Here is an 11,952-nt window from a genome sequence, read left to right on the forward strand (position 1 = left end):
TGAATAGCCCTTCATTCACACTGTAAAGCATAAACAGCTGAGTAAATTGGTATCAATTACAATGCTAAAATCTTCATTTCTCATGTGCTCTTTTCCTTTTTTTCAAGTGAAACAATTAAAGGGGAGTGGAGGGAGAAACAAAAACAGAACATTTCCATGTTGATTGTCAAGCAAGAAGCCAGACTGATAAGCAGTCGAACATGAAATCTAGTAAATAGCAGGAAAAAAAAAACTGCAACTACGGAATTCCTTTTTTTTTTTTTTGAATGCCATTACAAAGGTTGGGGCGGCAAAGACTGGGTGACATTGTCTACTCTGCTATATAGTCTTGAAAGCAATTTCTAATTCTTTCCAAATACGAACCTCTTCCTAACTCCAAAGCTGCCTTCAGAATTCCTTCCTTGCAGTGTTATTATTTTTCTTTAATAATAATAATAACGTGGGGGGGCCAACAACAAAAAACAAAGATCCTCCCAACACTTAAAATACAAAAACTGTTTATGTAGTTTGCACGGGGCGGGGGGGCAGGGGGGCGCCACACCTCCCCACTCACCCCAACAGTAGAGTACATCTTTAGATTTGGTTTATTGAAGAAAGCGCTCTCAACCTCATAGGGTCTGAATTTTCTTAAGGGAGAGTACATGTGAAAGCTCAAGGGGCTGGCAGACAGACATCTGCTTAATGCTGGGAGAAATGCAAATGCGAACCCCAGAAAAGCAACAGACCCTTCCTCCACTCTCCGTTCTCTGGCATCTACAGCCCAGAGTTTTCGCATGCACATCACCCTTAGCCTCAGACACACCGCTCTGGTGGGGGGGGGGGGGCTGCCTTTTAAGGAAGCCTGTTCATAAACTTCCAATACTTTACAAAGGGGCCTCGTACTGATGAACTACACTTATTGATCCGTGGACCTTTTTTTAGGTCGCTGATTAGTTTCCAGGCAAAGGGAACTCGAGGCAATTCGGGGTGATACGTGGGATGCTATTTCATCTATTCCCGTTGTTTTTTTTTTTTTTTTTTGTTTTTGTTTTTTAATCTTTGTTTTTCCCTTGTGAGAGGTCGAATGCTAGCTAACCTTGCTGGGATGATCTTGTTACAGCACTTGAGGCGAGACTGCGACTTGTGGGTGCTCCGTAAATTCTTTGTTCTCAGACGCTCCGGTTCCCGAAGGCCCGGGCAGAGCTTCCCTCCTCCACCCCCCCCCCCAAAGATGAGGAACCTCGGGGTCCACCCGCCGGAGCCGCCTTCCCACCTTCGCGGCGAGAGCGGGGCCGCCAGCCGCCCGGTGGCCGCATTGCTCCCGCCGAGGCCAGGCTGCGGGGCTGCCGGAGCCGCGCCTTCCTCCCCGGCCAGGTGCCCGCGGCCCCGCCGACCTGTCAGTCCCGCCCGGGCACCGCGCATCCCCCCGGCGCGGCCCAACGCCCGGGCGGCCACACAAAGCGGCCTGGGCCCCGCCGCGCCCCGCGGGCGGAAGGGGGGCGCCCCCCGGGGTCCCCCGCGCGGCGGCCGGGACCTGAGGCAGATCCGGTCCGGGGGCCGAGGCGCGTCCCCCCAGGCCCGCCGGAGCTCCCGGCACAAAATGGAGCCGCCGGCCCCGGGCGCCTCGCAGAGAGGAGCCGCGACGGCGCCCGGAGCCCCCTCTGCGGCCTCGGAGTCCGGCCCGCGGCCCGCCGCTCCGGGTCCGGAGCACAAAGAGCCGCGCCACGGTCCCCGCGCCCGGCCCGGCCCGGCCCGGCCCGCAGCGGGGCGGCCTCGCAGGCGCCGCGGCGCCGACCTCGACCCCGGCCGGCCGGGCGGGCGGGAGCGAGCCGAGTGCCCCCCGGCCGCGGCGGCATTGGCGGCGGGGACGGCGCCGGGAGGAGACGGACATTTCATTCGAGCTAAAGTGGAGTCGGTTTAGGAGCGATCATTGGCCGAAGCGAGACACAAACCTCCAATGCAGCCCTGGTTGGCTCCCGTCTCCAATCGGCTGTTTGGTTGGACAGAAAATGGCTGCGAAGGAACCAGTCCCAGCGCGGAGCTCCGCTTCCAGGACTCGGCCTCCCCTCCCTCCGCCGCGGGCCGCTTCCCTCTGCGCGACACCCTCCCTCCGCGCCTCCCGCGCGCCCGCCGCGGCCCCGCCCCCGGGCCCGCCTCCAGCCTGGCCCCACCCCCGGCCCCGCCTCCAACCGGGGCTCAGGCTGCAGGTGCCCGCGGCGGCCGAGGCCCGGAGCTGCGCTGAGCCTGCACCGCTCGCGTCGGCGGCCTCTCCGCCCCGCGCGGGCTTCCGGGGACCGGCAGCCCGGCGCGCACACAGTCAGCGCGGACTCCGCGCAGCGCTGCCCGGCCGGTGTGGACTGTGGCTCCCCGGGCCTCCCCGTTAGCGTTCCCGCCTTCCCCCCCCCCCACGTGCTCGTGTCTCCCCCCGCCCAGCCGAGCTCGCCCGCCCGCGCCCGGATCCTTGAAAGAAGGGGAAATCAAGGGCAGAAGCCCCGGGTCCTGGCGACCGAGCCGCAGGGTGCATAGAGCAGCGGTTCGGGTTATTCTGTCGTCCCTGTCACCACCGCCCAAAGCACAGCGCTTCCTGTCACTTGACCACAGAGCTCGGGTGGTGTGCTTATTTATTAAACACTGCTCAATTTTGGTGCTGAGGGATCGAATCTGCGACCTCAGATCCTCAAACAAAAGTCTTTTTGCATCACCATCATGTTATCTCCCCAGGACCTTCTTTTTTTATGCTTTATTTATTTATTTATTTAACATTTTAATTTAATTTTCTTATTACCTTTATTTATTGGACAGAGACAGCCAAAAACCTAGAGGGAAGGAGGTGATAGAGAGGGAGAGAGACAGAGACACCTGCAGCACTACTTTAACATTTGGAAAGCTTTCTCCCTGCAGATGGAGACCGGGGTCTGGAAGCTGAGTCCTTATGCACTGTAGTAACATGTGCGCTCAACCGGGTGTGCCACCACCTGGCCTTTATTTATTTATTTGTTTATTTTATTTACTAGAGCACTGCTCAGCTCTAGTTTATGGATGTGCTGGGGATTAAACCTGAGATGTTTGGTGGGTCAGACAGGAAAGTCATTTTGCGTAACCATTATGCTATCTCCCCGGCCCTATTTACTTATATTACTTATAGTTTGATTTCATATACGACAGTCCTTCAGGTTTAACAGGTTGGCCAGTCCAACCAGTCTTTACCCCAAAATTAAGGCTATTTATTTTACCAGAGCTCTGGCATATGGTGGTGCTGGAGATTAAACCTGGGAGCCTCAAGTATAAAAGTCTGGGCAGTAGCATACCTAGTAGAGTGCACACTATACCACGCATTATGGCCTGGGTTCAAACCCCTGGTCTCCACCTGCAGGGGGGGAAGCTTCAGTCATGTGAAGCAATGCTGCAAGTGCCTTTCTTCTCTATCTCCCCCTTCTCTCTGTATTCCTCTCATCTCCACCCATAAATAAATATTTTTAAAAGAAAAAGTATTTTGCATAACAAGTATGCTGTCTCCCCAGCCTCCTACAGACTTAAACCAGTGTATCTCTTCCCCCTCCTCTACCCCATTCTCCCTCCCCAGTTGTCACAGCCTGGCTTGTGGCTCCTTCCAGCCAGATGCAGCCAGGCTTCCCTGAGGTCTTTGCTTCTGACTGGGATCAGCTCTTCCCTCCCCTGCAGCTGTCACAGACCCCCTCTCCACCATCACCACAAAGGACAAGGACCACAGGGTTGGTGCTGCCAGCAGCCTTGCCTTTGGAGCCACTAAATGAGAATCGTTTCAAAAACAGAAATGTGGACAGGTTTGACATATAGAACTTTAGGGTTGTTCCTCTGAGTGCCATTTCCAGAGCAACCAGAGAAGTAAAGAGAAGGGGAAGTCCCCATATTATTCTAAAGGAAGTAAACAGCAGGGCCACTGAGGGACCCCACAACCTGATTTGAAATCCAGCCTCCTCCCTTTCTTACTGGCCTGTAGCCCTTTGTCAAATGCCACTATCATTCTAGTGATAGTTTCCCCACCCTTTCCTGTGAGTGGTCTAGCTGCTGCTTGGAGTTGCTTGGGACCCACATATAGAAAGTCCTGAAGTGGGGAGTCGGGCAGTAACTTAACCCACTGCGCTTAACCCAAGCGCAGGTGGCACGAAGCACAAGAACCAGCGTAAGGATCCCAGTTCCAGCCCCCAGCTCCCCACCTGTAGGGAGGTCGCTTCACAGGCGGTGAAGCAGGTCTGCCGGTGTCTATCTTTCTCTTCCCTCTCTGTCTTCCCCTCCTCTCTCCATTTATCTCTGTCCTACCCAACAATGACAACAACAATAATAACTACAACAATAAAACAACAAGGGCAACAAAAGGGAATAAATAAATAAATAATAATAATAATAATAAAAAGAAAGTCCTGAAGTGAGGACCTAGGAGATAGCAATTCTTTCGTGCCTGAAACTCCGAGGTCCTAGGTTCAGTTCCCAGCACCACCCCAAGCAGAGCTGAGCAGTGTGCTGCTCTCTCTTTTCCTTTTTCTGTATCTCTCTCTTCTCACTAAAATTCCATACACATTATCATATAAATAATATATTAAACTATATATATATAAGTCCTGAAATAAATTGGCTTATTGTCTTAACTGCTGCTTCCAGATTTTCTTTATGAGAGATAGAAGGAGAGAGGAAAAAGCATTAGAGCATCACCCTGATACATGAGCTATGGGGGGGCTGATCCTGGGACCCAATGATTGAGAGTCCCACACTTTATCCCTTGCACTACCTCCCAGACGACTCAGGTTCTTTCATTTTAAAAATATTATTATTATTATATTTGTCTCCAGGATTATCGCTGGGGCTCGGTGCCTGCACTACAAATCCACTGCTCCTGGAGGCTATTTTTTCCCTTTTGTTGCCCTTGCTGTCGTTGTTGCTAGATAGGACAGAGAGAGATGGAGAGAGGAGGAGAGAAAGATAGACACCTGCAGACTTGCTTCACCGCCTGTGAAGTGACTACCCTGCAGGTGGGGAGCCAGGGGCTCAAACTGGGATCCTTTCTCTCCCCCTCTGCCTTCCCCTCCTCTCTCCATTTATCTCTGTCTTATCCAACAACAATAATAACTACAACAATAAAATAACAAGGGCAACAAAAAGGAATAAATACTAAAATAAATAAATAATTTTTAAAATTGTCTGCCCTTAACTCTCTCTATTACCTGTAAAGTGAAATTTTAGAAGAGAAGTGATGTGTGCAGAGGCAAGAAATAGAATGAAGGAAGGAGAACTGGGAGAAGCATGACTAACCCACTCGCAGACCATGAGGAGATGACTATCTTGAAGCTAATACACCCTTTCCAGATATACCAGTGACCTCATCAATAAATGGTGGCCTAATCAACATTTCCAAGAAACCTTGGAACTTTCCAAGCATCTTTAGAGACAGAGTGTCTTTCGTTAGGTGGTGCAACCGGTTAAATGCACATAGTATTAATGGCAAAGAATCGCACAAGAACTCAGGTTCGAGCCCCCTCATCTTCCCAGCCCCCCCCCCGTCCCATCAAATATTTTCCCCCTTCCTTCCTTCCTTCCTTTCTCTCTTCCTTTCTTTTCCTCTCTCTCTCTTATTGTTGTTGTAGTTATTATTATTGTTGTTATTGATGTCATCATTGTTAGATAGGACAGAGAGAAATGGAGACAGGAGGGGAAGACAGAGGGGGAGAGAAAGACACCTGCAGACTTGCCTCACCACTAGTGAAGTGACTCCCCTGCAGGTGGGGAGCCGGGGGCTGGAACCGGGATCCTTAAGTGGAAGTGAAGCAGGTCTGTGGGGTCTTTCTCTCTCCCTTTCTCTCTCCCCCATCCCCAATCAATTTCTCTCTGTCCTATAAAAAAAAAAAAAAAAAGGAAAGGAAAGGAAAAAATGGCTGCCAGGAGAAGTGGATTCTGTGCCAGCATAGAGACTGAAGGTACAAAAGAGAGAGAGAGAGAGAGAGAGAGGGAGAGGGAGGGAGGTCTGGGAGGCGGCAGCATAGTGAATAAAGTGTTGGACTCTCCAGCATTAGGTCCTAAATTTGATCCCCAGCAGCACATGTACCAGAAAAATGTCTGGTTCTTTCTCTCTCTCCTCTTAATCTTTCTCATTAATAAATAAATAAAAGGGAGTCGGGCAGTAGCGCAACAGGTTACGCACAGGTGGCGCAAAGCGCAAGGACCGTCATAAGGATCCCAGTTCGAGCCCCTGGCTCCCCACCTGCAGGGGCGTCGCTTCACAGGTGGTGAAGCAGGCCTGCAGGTGTCTCTCTCTCACCTTCTCTGTCTTCTCCTCCTCTATTTCTTTCTGTCCTATCCAACAACGACAACAACAATAATAACTACAACAATAAAACAACAAGGGCAACAAAAGGGAATAGATAAATACTAAAATAAATAAATAAATATTTAAATATATATGTTTAAAAAAAAAAAGAGGAAAGATTAACAAGATTAACAAGTTCCCTTTGGGAACTTACTCTAGAGGGGTGGGAGCCAGTCCACACTCAGCTAAATTAAGGTTGCCCTGCCTTCTCCAGTGCCACTTTTTGTTTATTTGTTTGTTTGTTTTAATTTTTCTTGTTTATTTACTTGGTGGAGACAGCCAGAAATTGAGAGGGAAGGGAAGATAGAGCAAGAGATCGATAAAGACGCCTATAGCACTGCTTCACCACTTGCAAAGCTTTCTTCTTGCAGGTGAAGACTGGAAGACTCGAACTTGGGTCCCTGTGCATTGTAAAATGTGTGCCCAAACAGGTGCGCCACCACCCAGTCTCAGTATCACGTTTAACAGAAAGAGAGACGGGAGTTGGGCGGTTGTGCAGCGGGTTAAGTGCATGTGGTGCAAAGCACAAGGATCCACTTAAGGATCCCGGTTCCAGCCCCCGGCTCCCCACCTGCAGGGGAGTCACTTCACTAGTGGTGAGGCAAGTCTGCAGGTGTCTTTCTCTCCCCCTCTGTCTTCCCCTCCTGTCTCCATTTCTCTCTGTCCTAACAATGATGACATCAATAATAACAATAATAATAACTACAACAACAATAAGAGAGAGAGAGGAAAAGAAAGGAAGAGAGAAAGGAAGGAAGGAAGGAAGGAAGGAAAGAAGGAAGGAAGGAAGGGGAAAAATATTTGACGGGGGGGGGGGGGGAGCTGGGAAGATGGCATAATGGTTATGCCTGAGGCTCTGAGCTCTCAAATTCAATCCCCAGCACCACTATAAACCAGAGCTTAGTAGTGCTCATAAAACATCAAGATGGGGAGGAATGAAAGAGAAATCTAAATGTAGAATGACAAAGAGTACTGAAGAAGCCTTATGGTTATTACTGTCCCTTAATTACAGTGGAATCCTGCTATCTGCTAAAGGTCACCTAGTTTATCCAGTTATGAGAATAATGTAGATGCAGTGTGATCATCACCACCCATCACCAGTGTGGATTCAGTGCCTGGGGGTAGAACAAGAGGACAGTAAATTATCACAGGACTCACGGTCCTTCCAGGGAAGTGAAGTGAAGTGGGCTGATGGGGGAGGGAGGGGCTGAAAGGCAACAGAGCTCTCTTGCTCTTGGCTTTGGAGCTAAGACAGCTTCAGGGAACTTTGAGTGGATCTAAGCGTTAAGAAGACTGACATGTGGCCAGGAAGGTACTCAGCAGATTAGAGTACAGGATTTACATGCTGAGGTCCCAGGTTTAATCCCTGGCATGCCATTATGTGGTAGCAATGTCTCTCTCTCTCTCTCTCTCTCTCTCTCTCTCTCTCTGAAGCAGAGAGTAGGAGAGGTAGACAAAGAATGAAAGAGACCACAGCACCAGAACTTCCTTTGAACCTAGGTCACAACACACTATCCAAATGAGTTTTATTTTGCAGGCCCTACAACACATGTCCTTTCTTTTCTTTTTCTTTCTTTCTTTTTAAAGATTATATTTATTTATTAATGAGAAAGATAGGAGATAGAGAAAAAAGAACCAGACATCACTCTGGTACATGTGCAGCCAGGGACTGAACTCAGGACCTCATGCTTGATAGTCCAGTGCCCTAGCCAATGTGCCACCTCCCGGACCACTTCTTTTTCTTTATATATATATATTTGAAGGAAGAGAAGAGATAGAGAAGGAGAAATAGTGGTCCAGGAGGTGGTACAGTGGATGAAGCACTGGACTCTCAAGCATGAGGTCTTGAGTTCAATCCCCAGCAGCACATGTACCAGAGTGATATCTGGTTCTTTCTCATTCCCATCTTTCACATAAATAAATAAATAAGTAAATAAATAAATAAACAAAATCTTAGTGGTCTGGGAGGTGGCGCAGTGGATAAAGCATTGGACTCTCAAGCATGAGGTCCTGAGTTCAATCCCCAGCAGCACATGTACCAAAGTGATGTCTGGCTCTTTCTCTCTCCTCTGATGTTTTTCATTAATAAATAAATAAAATCTTTAAAAAAAACTTAAAGGACAGAGAGAGGGATAGGGAGAGGGAGAGGGAGAGAGAGAGTTGGAGAGAGAGAGACCAGTATCACTGTTTCACTGCTGGTGAAACTTCCCCAATACAAGTGGGGATCAGACACTTGAACCCAGGTCCTTGTGCATGGTAGTGAGTACGCTCAACTGAGTGGGCCACCACCCAGCACCTTTGAGTCTTTTCTTGGAGCTCTGTAGGGATGGAATCAAAGCCCACTGACCCTTCATTTCTGGGGCTCTGAAACAGGTTCTGATTGCCTGTCAGGAGCCACAAGTAAAGAACAGACATGACAAAGGTCTATCTCAAGGCAAAGTGGTGATGAAGTTCTCAAGCTTGGTGCAGTGTGTGACAAACTGTAGGGCTGCTGCCTGTTCTTATCAAGCTGCTTAATGTGCAGCTTGACAATACGAGAATCCGGCATGAAGCCCAGCCAGTCTATCCTAGCGTTACTCTCGATCGCACTCTGTCATTTCACGAACATCTCATAAAAACTGCAGCAAAGGTGGGTGCAAGGAATAACATCATTGCAAGACGGGCCAGCTCCTCATGGGGTGCAAGCACTTCCACACTACGGTCATCATCTCTGGCATTATGCTATTCCACTGCAGAATACTGTGCCCCAGTATGGTTCCGTAGCCCCCATGTCCACTTGGTCGATTCCAAATTATATTCCTCCATGAGGATAATTTCTGGAACCATCCATTCCACCCCGGTTCCATGGCTGCCAGTTCTTAGCAACATCGCCCCGCCAGATATTCATCGGGATGCGGCATCATCTAAGTTCATTTCCCACGTCTACACTCGACCGGTCCTGCCAATATACGCGGATATCTTCGCCTACCCTGTCTAACGCTTGAGGTCTCGTCATCCAATCTGGTCCCCTACCCCTACACTGAACTTCTCTGTTCCAGTCTCTTGGAAACAGAGTTGGCAGTCAGCTGAGGTAAAGAACAAACACCTCATCACAGACCCCTGCAAGCGTCAACCCGGCTTTGACCTAGCTCGTTATGATTGGGCCCTCCTCAATCGCTATCGAACAGGCCATGGCCGGTGCGCCGCTATGTTCCATCACTGGGGAGCCAGAGACGACCCGAATTGCCCCTGCAGCTACAGACAGACTATGACCCACATAGTCAACGTCTGCCACCTCTCCAGATTCAAAGGATGTCTCGAAATTTTACATCAGGCTCAACCTGACGCTGTTGACTGGCTACGGAAGAAGGGCAAGCGCTAGAAGAAGAAGAATCAGTGGAAGCAGACTGGTAACCAGCCACACCATTCATTCATGTGCTGTCAGCAGTGATTTCCCATGTCAGTGGCAGCTGGGGAACTGCAATGCAAACTTTAACATCTTTTTTTTTTAAGATTTATTTATTTATGCCACCAGGGCTGGGGAGATAGCATAATGGCTATACAAAAAGACTTTCATATCTGAGGCACTTCTTCTTCTAGCGTAGCCAGTCACTTCTTCTTCTTCCGTAGCCAGTCAACAGCGTCAGGTTGAAAGCTGTCAGGAGCTGCTTGTTGCTGGCTTTGAAAGTGACTGGGATCCATGTGGATTCAGTCGGCTAGGAAGGATCATCAGTTTCCCCAATGAATGGGTACTCACGGGATGCACCATGAGAAGGTCGATCCAATGCATCCCGTCTGAGGCACTAAAGGTTCTAAATGCAACCCCCAGCATGACCATAGACCAGAGCTGAGCAGTGCTTTGGTAAAACAAATAAAAAGTAAGTAAACATATATATATGTATATTCATGCCATATCTATATGCCATATATGCCACTAGAATTATCACTGGATCTTGATGTCTGCATGACAAATCCACATCTCCCAGCAGCCATTTTTAAAAAATATTTATTTATTCCCTTTTGTTGCCCTTGTTGTTTTATTGTTATTGTTACTGATGTCGTCATTGTTGGCTAGGACAGAGAGAAATGGAGAGAGGAGGGGAAGACAGAGGAGGGGACAGAAAGACACCTGCAGACCTGCTTCACTCCAAGCCAGTGAAGCGACTCCCCTGCAGGTGAGGAGTCCGGGGCTCGAACTGGTATCCTTCCGCAGGTCCTTCTGCTTCATGCCACATGCGCTTAATCTGCTGTGCTACCACCTGACTCCCTTTCTTTCCTTTTTTTAAATAGAAACAGAGAGAAATTAAGAGAGAAGGATGAGGGGCCAGGCAGTGGTGCACCTGGCTAAGTGCACACATTATAGTGTGCAAGGACCCAGGTTCAAGCCCCTGGTCCCCACCTGCAGGGGGGAAAGCTTCATGAGTGCTGGAGCAGGGATGCAGGTGTCTCTGTCTCTCTCGCTCCCCCTCCTCTCAATTTCTCTGTCTCTATCTGATAATAAATAAATAACAAAAAAGAGAGAGAGAAGGAGGAGATAGGGAGAGAGACACGTGTAGCACTGCTTCACTGACTATGAACCTTCCCCCTTGCAGGTGGGGACCCAGAGCTTGTCCAGGTCCTCATATGCTTCTTTCTTTCTTTCTTTCTTTCTTTTTTTTTTCCTGGTGAATCATTTATTTGGACAAGACAAAAACAGCACTGTGTCTCCTTTTATACAGAAAGTGGAACATTGTAAATATACTAGGGTTTCTTTTTCTCTCTCCCTCTTTTTCAACATAATTCACTTCACTCTGGTTCCAGGAACTGTTTCTTGTTTCAGGACTCACATTTCAGTAACACATACGTACCCACCACAGCCAGAAGAGTGTACTTGAATTTTGAATAGTCGTTCATTATTATGTAGACCATGCCAACATATGGTAGAAACCCTCTAGCTCGCCCCGCCAAGTCCTTCTCCAGCCAGTTCTGGCCTTCCTTGTACAAGCCTCGGCCATCAACTTCATTACTATCTCCTTTTGTCAGAAATTTGATGTTGCCTTTACCTTTTTCATGAACTTTTATCAGTCTGTGAATGATTGGGATGTCCAGGCCTTCAACTTTGAAGACGACGATTTCTCCGGCTCTGATGGGGGTCTTCCCCGAAGTTTTTCAGGAACAGAAGGTCTCCTCTGTGGAGCGCTGGCTCCATGCTTCCACTCAGCACCACCACGATGGGGCTCTCGCTGAGGACAATCAGGCCTTTCCAGATCATGAGCACTGACGACACGATCATGGTGAAGTTCAAGACCTGGTAGTAGAGCTGTCTCTTGTCATCTTCCTCAGGTCACCGAATATGTCCAGACTGGACGTAGGGAGATGTGTCCCCACTGAGCCTGCGCACACAGCATGGCAGGGTCTCTGGGGGCCGGGGCAGCAGCGGGCTCTGAGTGTCACTGAAGCTACTAGCACCCGGCTGTCCCCCGCCCACCAGCCCAGCAGCCTAGAGAGCCACGTGCCCGGCGGCTAACTTACTTACTAACTTACTTCTTTATTTTTATGGGAGAGAAACACTAGAGCATAGCTCAGCTCTGGCATGTGATGTTGCAGGATCAAACCTGGGGCCTCATGCTATCAACTCCTGAGACCCATCCAAAGATGAAAATCTTTACTATCTGTAA

The 11,952-nt window shown here is 49.2% G+C and overlaps 1 protein-coding gene and 1 pseudogene across 4 annotated transcripts in view; both read right to left on the reverse strand.

Moving 5' to 3' along the window:
- NFYB (nuclear transcription factor Y subunit beta) overlaps positions 1 to 2,091 on the reverse strand; it is a 29,125-nt gene extending 27,034 nt beyond the window's left edge. Inside the window, exon 1 of one of the 4 annotated variants that reach the window (XM_060194317.1) lies at positions 1,932 to 2,091. Coding sequence is in view for 1 of the 4 variants with exons in the window: in XM_060194314.1 (XP_060050297.1) it covers positions 1,076 to 1,875 (800 nt within the window). In the remaining 3 variants the exon portion in view is untranslated. Of the gene's footprint in view, positions 1 to 1,075; positions 1,897 to 1,931 lie in introns of those variants that run through there. The other 3 variants (XM_060194315.1, XM_060194316.1, XM_060194314.1) reach the window with 3 other exon arrangements.
- Positions 2,092 to 10,956: 8,865 nt separating this feature from the next.
- Positions 10,957 to 11,623, reverse strand: LOC103117798 (signal peptidase complex catalytic subunit SEC11C-like; annotated as a pseudogene).
- Between the last annotated feature and the right edge of the window lie 329 nt (positions 11,624 to 11,952).

This window comes from Erinaceus europaeus, chromosome 7, assembly GCF_950295315.1.
Source record: "Erinaceus europaeus chromosome 7, mEriEur2.1, whole genome shotgun sequence".
NCBI lineage: Eukaryota > Metazoa > Chordata > Mammalia > Eulipotyphla > Erinaceidae > Erinaceus > Erinaceus europaeus.